This window comes from Hyperoodon ampullatus (assembly GCF_949752795.1).
Source record: "Hyperoodon ampullatus genome assembly, chromosome: 19".
Lineage (NCBI taxonomy): Eukaryota > Metazoa > Chordata > Mammalia > Artiodactyla > Ziphiidae > Hyperoodon > Hyperoodon ampullatus.
This window is the reverse complement of record NC_136932.1, coordinates 6553863-6563728: the sequence shown is the minus strand read 5'-3', so window position 1 is coordinate 6563728 and position 9866 is coordinate 6553863. Positions and strand designations below refer to the sequence as shown.

The 9866-nt window shown below is 54.6% G+C and overlaps 1 protein-coding gene across 1 annotated transcript in view; it reads left to right on the top strand.

Annotated features, from left to right (window-relative positions):
• The first annotated feature begins 3299 nt into the window (after nt 1–3299).
• ACLY (ATP citrate lyase) overlaps nt 3300–9866 on the top strand; it is a 43143-nt gene continuing 36576 nt past the window's right edge. Inside the window, exons 1-2 of the mRNA XM_079726360.1 lie at nt 3300–3435; nt 8702–8883. Of these exons, the coding sequence (XP_079582486.1) occupies nt 8725–8883 (159 nt within the window). The 5' untranslated portion in view covers nt 3300–3435; nt 8702–8724. The remainder of the gene's footprint in view (nt 3436–8701; nt 8884–9866) is intronic.

The following is a 9866-nucleotide window of genomic DNA, read 5'->3' as shown; positions in this document are numbered from 1 at the left end:
GGTGGATTTAGAACTGCACACTCCTGTAGACCTTCGTCCTGGCTGCATCTCCTCCCTCCTCCCCCTGCTGTCCCCCTATGATTTCTTTCTTTCGTTCACACATTCATTCCAGCGTATATTCAGTCATATATACAGTGAGTGCCTAATATGTGCCTAGCCCCATGCTGGGCACTGGGGATGCCATAATGAACAAGGCACATTCCCGAGTCTTGAGGAGCTTATCGTCCAATGGGGAGATGCACTGGATATGATTATCTTTCCCTCCTCTTCACCTGCAGCAGGTTGTAGTGGACTAGGCAAGGGACCTGGTGGCAGAGGGTCAGTTGCTTATCTGCAAAATGATGATGACACTTCATGCAAGGGGTTGCTGTGAGGAGTATGTGCTAGCACCCATGCCTTTCACATAGTAGGTGCTCAATGAATATTAGCCAAAATGGATTAAAACCTAGGAGGGAGTCATTAGGTAGTCTAAGGCTCCTGAAACTGAGATAGAATGCCCAAAACCTGGGCTCAGAGATGGTACCCAGTGACATGGACCTGTCCTCTGCCCAGTCTAAAAGAGGAGGGAGGTGATTCAAAAGGGAAAATCAAAAGAGAACAGAAAGATGAGAAGATGGGGCCCAGATTGATTAATCTGAAGCAGAGGGAGCCTCTGTGAGGGCATGGTGAGGTAATGAGGGAGTCTTCTGGGTGAGGTTGGGGGTAGGGCCTGGAATGGGACCACTGAGAGAACTGAAAAACCTCAGTGATTGGCTCATGGACACTCTGGCCAGCACCTCTCCTCCCTCACTCCTTGGACAGTTACTTTCTTGTTGTCCTGCCCAGGACTAGTCAGACTTGGGTGCAGCAACATCTAGATGGGGAACGTAATCACTCAGCAAATATTTATTGAGCATTTACTATGTACCAGGCCCCACTCAAAGTGCTGGAGAGACGGCAATGAAGAAAACATGTACATCTGCGAATATACCTGAAGGATAAATTGTTAGAAGTGGAATTGCTGGGGCAAAGGGCATGTGCATTTAAGTTTTTTCTCCACATTGTCAAGTTGATATACAAAGTTTGTTACAGTTTATGTTCTACTTGGATGCCTGTTTCTGGATGAGTGTTTTTTTTTTTTTAATTTTGTTGAAGTATAGTTGACTTACAATGTTGTGTTAATTTCTGCTGTACAGCAAAGTGCTTGTTATACATATATGTATTCTTTTTAATATTCTTTTCCATATGGTTTATCACAGGATATTAAATATAGTTCCTTATGCTATACAGTAGGACCTTGTTGTTTGGATGAGTGTATCTTTCTAACCAGAAGGATAATTGCTACGCAGTTGATTCCCCCTGACTGCAATCTTCCCACTAGCCCACGAAGATCCTGAGTTGCTATCCACGAAGGCCAGAAAAGGAGTACCTTCATAGGAAATGCTTTCTTTTTTTTTTTGGCGGTACGCGGGCCTCTCACTGTTGTGGCCTCTCCCGCTGCGGAGCACAGGCTCCGGACGCGCAGGCTCAGCGGCCATGGCTCACGGGCCCAGCCGCTCCGTGGCACGTGGGATCTTCCCGGACCGGGGCACGAACCCGTGTCCCCTGCATCGGCAGGCGGACTCTCAACTACTGCGCCACCAGGGAAGCCCAGGAGATGCTTTCTTTAGCTGTGATGAGGTGATCTTTCTCCAAGATTGATGCTATTTGGGGAGATTCTTGGTAGGGGTGGAGCTCACTCCATGTAGGAGTGAAAGACTTTATTTTTTAAAAAAATTTTTTAGCGGTACACGGGCCTCACACTGTTGTGGCCTCTCCCGCTGTGGAGCGCAGGCTCCGGACGCGCAGGCTCAGCGGCCATGGCTCACAGGCCCAGCCACTCCACGGCATGTGGGATCTTCCCAGACCGGGGCACGAACCCGTGTCCCCTGCATCGGCAGGCGGACTCTCAACCACTGCGCCACCAGGGAAGCCCGGAAGACTCTTTATGACCAAGAGGAGAGGGGAGTTGAGGAACTGCTATTTCAAAAAGATGCCCGAGGGAAGGGGCCAGAAAGTGACATCAACAGGGGTCACTTTGTTCAGGCATGGGCAGCAAGTTTAGCTGCCCCATTCCTGGCTATGACTGGATTGCAGGGAGAAGGGTTTGGCAGAGTTTTTGTGCACGAGAACGTCAACATTGTTACAGTGTACAGTGTATGACCCCAGTGCTTGGCAGGGACACGGCCATGCGGATTCTCTGCACACTGGGCTGACCCCTTCACCTGAGCTGCTCAGCGCATGATCCTCCTTCTTGGAGCTAGCTAGCTGTTAGGGTCAGGGAGCAGCTTGGGAGACCTAGAGGACTGGGGTGGACATAGCAAAGCTCCAGAATGTTGCAGCAGTAAATATATGTCTTGGTTTCCAGGACTGTCTGATTTCAAAAATACTGCCCCACAAGTTCACCAGCACCTGTCAGGCCGGGTGTCCCAGATTTTGACTTGGAAAATATAGTCTGTCTCACAGGTAATGGAGAAGGGGGAAGGCAGCAGTTCGTTCATTGCTGTGTCTAAGCGTGGGATTGTGGGGGGAGGGGCGGGAGCAGGAGACCAGCGAGATGAGCCCAGCTCTGTGCTAGAATCTCCCGTTGAATTCTCAGCTCTACGCTGAGGTGAGCAGGTGAGTAGGACGCAAGGTGGTGTGATTGACGCCTTTCTAGCCCCACCTGCTCACCCGGTCCTCCGCCCTATCCCACGCACTTTGGGAGGTCTAATCTATAAGCCTCAGCTCTCTGCCTCGCCCCACCAGCTCAATGAAGAAGGTCCACGTGCAAAAGGGAAAGCAGTCTACCATGGCTGCTTAAATACCTGGTCTAAGCACCTGGGTTCGGTGTGGCCGATTTCAGGCTGCGGGGATACGGACGTCAGTTTCTCCCCCGGGGAGACAGGAAGGAGACTCCGGGTCCCCAAAGCTGCTATACAGCCCGTTCGGTTGACACCCCAGCCCCCCTCCCCAACTCCCCCATCGCAGCGGCGGTCCGCCCACCTCCTAAGCGATCAGGCCACTGCCCCCAGCCTCCTACGTTCTCCTCCCAGTGTAGCCCGGCCCATCTCCCCACCCGAGGCCCCGCCCCCGACCCCTCCCCGTCCTGGCAGGCTCCGGAGAGGCGGTGCCGGCCAGCGGTCTGGGACAGACGCACCAGCGGGACTACAAGTCCCAACAGCCACTGGGGCCCGGCCTCGGGGGCGGGGCTATACCGGGCAGCGAATTGGGAGCAGCCCTGGAGCTCAGGCTAGGGAACGCGTATGGCCAATCGCCGGGCGGCTCGCGCCGTGTGCCGATGGGGGCGGGGAGAAGCCCGCCAGGGCCCGGACAAAAGCCGGATTCCGGGCGGCCGCGGGAGGCTGGAGCGCTCGCTGTAGTGGCGGTGTTCGGGGGCCTGTAGACCGAGCGCCGTGCACAGGCTTTCGCAGAGTGGTGAGTGGCGGGCGACTGCTTTCGCGAGATGGACCTCACCTAGTCTCGGAGCTTCCTGTCTCCCTCCCCCAACCCGGAACCGCCTCCCCTGAAGCCGGCTTCGGGCTCACGCGCGCTCCCTGCACCTGCTTGGAAGTTTTGAGGGTCTTAAGCTTTACGTTAGCCTTCGCCGGGATCCCGGCTGGTTGCCTCGTGTCGCCCCCTCCCCCCCCCCACTCCTCCACATTCCAGTTCCTGGGAGTTTGCACAGGGCTTGCCGCTGTCCTTGCCTGTCTTCCCTCCGCCGAATTGCATTTTCCCCTAACTGGAGCCCCTCATCCTCACCCCGGGGCCAGTCATCGAGCCTCGTCGGGCTTTATCCGGCCACCTCTTTCCCCCATCTGGGTCCCTCCCACCGGATGCCGGGGACGGGAAGTAGTGGCTAGTTTCCCCACTCCTACCCCTCATAAGCCGGGCTCAGGCCCTTCCTCTTAGTTCTGTGGAGTCGACTGAGCCCCGCGCCGAAGTGGAGGGAGCGAGCGGGGCACGCAGCCGCTGCGGGCCACATGGGGCCGGGCCGACCCAGGCCTCGCCACGAGGACCTAGCCTTGGATCGGCGGCGCAGGAAAGACCCTCCTAGCTCTGGAGGTGCCGTCGGGCCCAGCCGCTAAGCGACAGATGGCCGGGGTACCCGTCTCCCTCCCCACCCTTGGCGTTGATGCCGAGCTTGGTCGAGGCAAGGTCCTCAAGGGGCTGGAGGATGCTGCCGCCGCCCTCCTGTTGGGCTTGGCCGAGGGCCAGTCGCGGCGCCAGCTGCCCTCTCCAACCTTGGCAGATACTGTGAAGTGCCAAGGAGTTCTGCCATTAGGTGGTCCTCCGGAGTCTGCCTGGGAAGAGGATTTTGGGGGGGTGGGAGGGGAGCAGTGCATAGCACAGTTTGGTCAGCCAGCCCACAGCCCGCTTCTCTCTCCACCCTTTAACTTTGCTCTGGGTTCCAGCCAGCTCAGATCATTAGGTTTCTGAAATTCTGAAATGTTGGGTGAAGGACAGCTGGTAGACCCAGCTGCCCAGAGGGTTGGTTGTTTTCACCTCTTAAAGAGCTGCTGCTGCTGCTTCTGCTTTTTTTTTTTTAATTGCTCCTTAAACAGCTTGGAGGATGGTGATGGGAACAGCCCTCAGACACTGAGCTGGGTGGCTGGTGCCCCCACCCCCATTCTCCACTATGTTTGCTGCAGTACGGGACCCCCAGAATTCTGCCCCTCCTTTTACTCCAGGGATTGCCTGTCGTTTAAAAAAAATCCCAGTCCTACAGATACTAACCTTAAAATAAGTGCTCTTTGTCCTTCCCACAGAGACCATAAGTAGCATCCCCAGTGGTTCCTCTCCACTGGCTGTGTCCCAGGGATACAGTCCTGGGGAACAGGCTCCTTTCATTCATCCTTCTCTGTGGGCCGCTTCTGCCCTCTGTGGCTGCTGTGGATGAACTCAGTTCTGGGCCACTTATCCTGTCTGCAGAAAAGACCCCATTCTGCTCAGAAGGTCCCTCCTTTGGATTGAGAGAGAGAGAGAGAGAGAGAGAGAGAGTGTGTCTGTGTGTGTGTTTTCAGGTTCCTTGGCATGATTTCTCCCACATTTAGCTAAGTAACAGTTTCTGGGGCCCTAGAGTGGACCCCTGGGGTCTTAGCTCTGCCCTGAAACCGTCTCTCACCAGTTTGATAGCACAGTCAGTTATTCAGTTCCTGAGGAGGCAGCCCAAGACTCTGTAGTGGGGGGGGTGTGCGTGTGTGCGTGTGTGTGTGTGTGTGTGTGTGTTGTGTTGTGTTGTGTTCCCAGCCCAGATTGGTATACACGTTAAGTCCTATTGTCACTTGAGCAGATGTTCTTAGCACTTGGTCTCTGGGCTGTCAGATCATGGTCATAGGTCACCACCTTGAAATGATATGCACAATTGGGTGTGTGCACATTTTTCTGGGCTTTTCTTCTGGTGCTCAGAAGAGTCTGAGACCTCAGATAGGTTAAGAGCCACTGCCCTAGAGAGACCCTACTGAATGATTAAACTTGTGGATTTATCTCCACCCAGTCCACTCCCTGGCTTTGTGAGCCTTCTTACCCTGTCTTGAACATGCAGAGGCCAGATTCTTTCCGTGCTTTTATTCTGTCATGTAAATTCTCTGTCTTGGCTTTGAGAGGGCCTTCCCCATCTAAGCCACAGTGCTTTAGTGGCAGATCTGTTTGGGTGAACTGGCAAAGCTTTTCTATCCTGTATCATCCCCTGTTGTCTTCTCTCCCATCCCCTCCCGAGGACTGGTTGAAGATGAGTTCTTGGATCTGAGATTTGAACAAAGGCTCAAGAAAATTGTGATTTTTTTTTCAGCTGCAGAAGGTCCCGTTTCTCATCCGTGTTCTTTCCAAAGTTGGGTCTCTGTTTGGGGAGGTGCCAGGTTTGGGGGCTTGTTGTTCTGGGAGTGCCCTCTGCTGGAGAGGCTTAGCGAGGGGCTTCCTTTCTCCTGGAATCTGTGATCAGCCAGCGGCTGATGTGTCTGAACCGCGAAGGGTGGTTAGCGGCTGCCCCCTCCTTTCTCTGCTTGATCTGCCCTGGGCTGCACTCTGTTTGGGAGGGGGGTAGGGGCACGTGTACCCATCTGATTTCAGGACCAGTTTTTCTGGTCTGAGTCAAGGAGGTTGGGAAATGGAGCTGGAGTGGGTGGGGGGTGGAGGGCTGTGAGGCAGTGGGGCTGGTTGAGGTACCTCCTTCGGAAACTTATGCTGAGAAGGAGCCGGAAGTCATCCCAGGGAAAGGTGAGAAAAGGGAACGTCTCCTTTGAGCCCCTTCCTAGCTACCCGACTTTGGGCCAGACACCAGACTGAATGCACCCATTGTGCCGAGCTGGAGACTAGCTGGGAGGCTGAGGGAGCCAGCCAAGCCAGGGTGAGAACCTGAGGCCCAGCCTGGCTTTTGGGAGGGAGGTGCAGAGTGGCCCCTGGAACTGGGAATGGAGACCAGCTTTCCTGAGTGTGTAAACCAGGCAGCCCTCTAGTTCCACCCTCTTTTATTTACACTTGACTTTTCTCCCCCAGCAAATTCAACAACTTCAGTTCTGGGTCTTTGTTGGAGAGGCAGGAGTGACTTTTCTTGATCTGGCCAAGCTCTTGGCACGAATCACTTGGTTTCCTTTCCCTCCCTGTCTCCCCACCCTTTCTCTCCCCAAATCGCTCCTGGCACTACCAAGGGAGAATGGGTGTGTCAGGACAAAGCGATGGGGAGGGAATATGAAGAACTTGTCATCAGAGACTCTTCTGTGAGGTGAAGGTAGGGGAAATGGCCTGGTCCTTGGAGAACTGGTCTTTTCTCTAGGGCTGAGGTGTGGGTTTTCTGGGGACCAGGAGTGAGAGGGTTTGGGTTCAAGCCTTGGGTCCCGGACTTCCCTGGTTTGGCAGTGGTTAAGAATCCGCCTGCCAATGCATGGGACACGGGTTCTAGCCCTGATCCCAGAAGGTCCCGGAACATCCCGCATGCCGCAGAGCAACCAAGCCCGTGCACCACAACTACTGAAGCCCATGCACCTAGAGCCCATGCTCTGCAACAAGAGAAGCCACCGCAATAAGAAGCCCGCGCACCACAACAAAGAGTAGCCCCCGTTGGCCACAACTAGAGAAAGCCTGCGCGCAGCAACGAAGACCCAACACAGCCAAAAAAAAAAAAAAAAGCCTTAGGTCCCCTGCTTCTTTTTTTTTTTTTTTTTACACTGAACCATACATTTACAAAGAACCTTTGCTACACATTTGACACAGTCACCGATTCTGCATTTTCATCCATACTATATGATCACACCTGAAGTACAAGAAAAAGTTCATGGCTATTGAGGCATTCTTTTTTTTTTTTTTTTTATACATATACATATGTTCCCATATCCCCTCCCTTTTGCGTCTCCCTCCCACCCTCCCTATCCCACCCCTCCAGGCGGTCACAAAGCACCGAGCTGATCTCCCTGTGCTATGTGGCTGCTTCCCACTAGCTATCTACCTTACGTTTGGTAGTGTATATATGTCCATGCCACTCTTTCGCTTTGTCACAGCTGCATTGGGTTGCATTGGGTCTTCATTGCTGCATGTGGGCTTTCTCTAGTTGTGACCCGCGGGCTTCTCATTGCGGTGGCTTCTTGTGTTGCGGAGCACGGGCTCTAGGGCTCAGGCTCAGTAGTTGTGGCTCACGGGCTCTAGAGCGCAGGCTCAGTAGTTGTGGTGCACGGGCTTAGTTGCTCCGCGGCATGTGGGATCTTCCCGGACCAGGGCTCGAACCCGTGTCCCCTGCATCGGCGGGCAGATTCTTAACCACTGCACCACCAGGGAAGTCCTCCCCGCCCAACCCGCTTATTAATTAGGCTTCTTGGACAAGTTATCTTAACCCCTCTGAGGTTTTATTCCTCATCTAAGAAACAAGGCCATAAATCTCCATGTCCCTCCCAGGGCTCACATACATGTGACCGAGGATGGTTTCTGCCTCTTCTCCCAACTCTGGCTCAGTTAGAAGTGACCAGTATGGGTGGTCCCCAGAGAGGCCTCTGTTTTGCTCTAACTTAGTAGCTGGATGACTCAGTGGGGTGGGTGGGATGCACTGAAAGTCACAGTTCCCCCAGCCTGTTTCTGCTCTGAACTTGGGTAAGAGTCTAGTGTCCTGGGAGAAATGGGCTTTGACGTGACTCTTCCTCTTTGCTCCTTGGGGGCTTGGTCCTGCGTGAGGCTAAGTAGACTTGCTCGCCCAGCCTTCAGGCTGGTGATGTGTATAAGAGTGTGAAGTGGGTGAGTCTGGGTGTCGGGGAGACCAAACGTGGAGGGCGTGTAAGACCAGCATTGCGCAGTTTGGCCGTGTTCCCCACAGGTCACAGAACCAAAGGGTGTGTTTCAGTGTCTCTATGTCCACCTCGGGTGGGACTAGCACTCAGGTTTGGGTCACATCCCTGCTATTCCTGGCTTCCTCTGTGCCAGGGTGACTGTGGTCTCGGGTGAGCTAGTTTTCCTAGAGGGGGTGGAGGCCAAGAGTCCCTGGGGAAATAAATGCCACCCTTGTTTTTCTCCACCATCATTTCCCGATCCTCCTCCTATGATGTGAGAAGCGCTGTTTGAGATCTCCCTTCCTTCTGTCCTTGGGGCGGCCCTCTTCTCCCTCGGAGAAGCGCTGAGATCGGGTTTTATAGTCTGGGGGCAGCTGGGCGTGGGTCTGCCCTGCTGGAGAAGATAGCACCTCCATCTCCCCACCCCCTCTGACCAGCCCCTCTCACCGCACCAGGTAGAGCAGGGCCCTCCGCAGCCATGTCGGCCAAGGCGATCTCCGAGCAGACAGGCAAAGAACTCCTCTACAAGTACATCTGCACCACCTCGGCCATCCAGAACCGGTTCAAGTATGCCCGGGTCACCCCTGACACTGACTGGGCCCACCTGCTGCAGGACCACCCGTGGCTGCTCAGCCAGGTGAGCCCGCCCCCCCAGCCTGAGCCCCTCCTCCAGGCCCAGAGTCCCAGGAAGAGAAAGCAGTCTGTTTGCTGGAGATGTCCCCCCGGGGCATGGGATGGCGGCCGGTCTACGTGGGTGGGCAGGGTGCAGGGGGCTGAGCACGTTTTGTGTTTGGCCCCGGGCCCTGCATGCTGAGGTCCCCTGGCACGGCGTACAGAGCCTGGACTGGAACTGGACAAACCGGAGTTCAGATGGCAGCTCTCTACATGTTAACCTTGTGGCCTGGGGCAAGCCATTTCACCTCGCTAGAGTTTTAGATTTCCCATGTGTCAAATGGGCATAACACTCAAACACTGAGTTTAAGGATGAGTAACAATGTCTGGAAAGTATTCAGTGTGCTGCCTGGCACTTGGTAGTTGCTCACTGAAAAACACCCACCCTATTCAGGAATATGTCAGGGCCGTGAGGAAGTGTGACGCTGTACTGAGGGTAGAATGGCTGATGGGATCCACCCTGGAGTACAGGCTCCTCTCTGTAGGTCTCTGCAGGGCTGTAGTTGGGACGGTGTCTGGAAGCTTAGACTTCTTTGGCAGGTCCCAGAGGGCGGGACTGGGACCAGTAGGGGGAGGCGCTCAGGGAGGCAGGTGCCCTCCCACCATGAGGCAGCCCAAACCACAAAGCAAGCTGCCTCCGGAGGCGGTGAACTTCCTGGTCCTGGAGGTGTGGGAGCAGTGGCTAGGGGCTGCTTGTTGGTCTCATAGACAGGGTTCAAACCGTGGGATCGGGTTGACCAGATGTCCTCAAAGGTCCTTTGTCACCCCAAGGCTCTGTCTCCGTTCTTTCTTTTGAAACACAGGTGCTAGTCCACATTCTGAGGAGTTGAATGAAGCTAAGATACCACATAGGGAGGGTAGGGAATCACTTACTCATTCAGCACGTATTCAGTGAGCACCTGCTCTGCCAGACTCCATCCTGGATGAGGATGGCTTTAGATTCCTGGT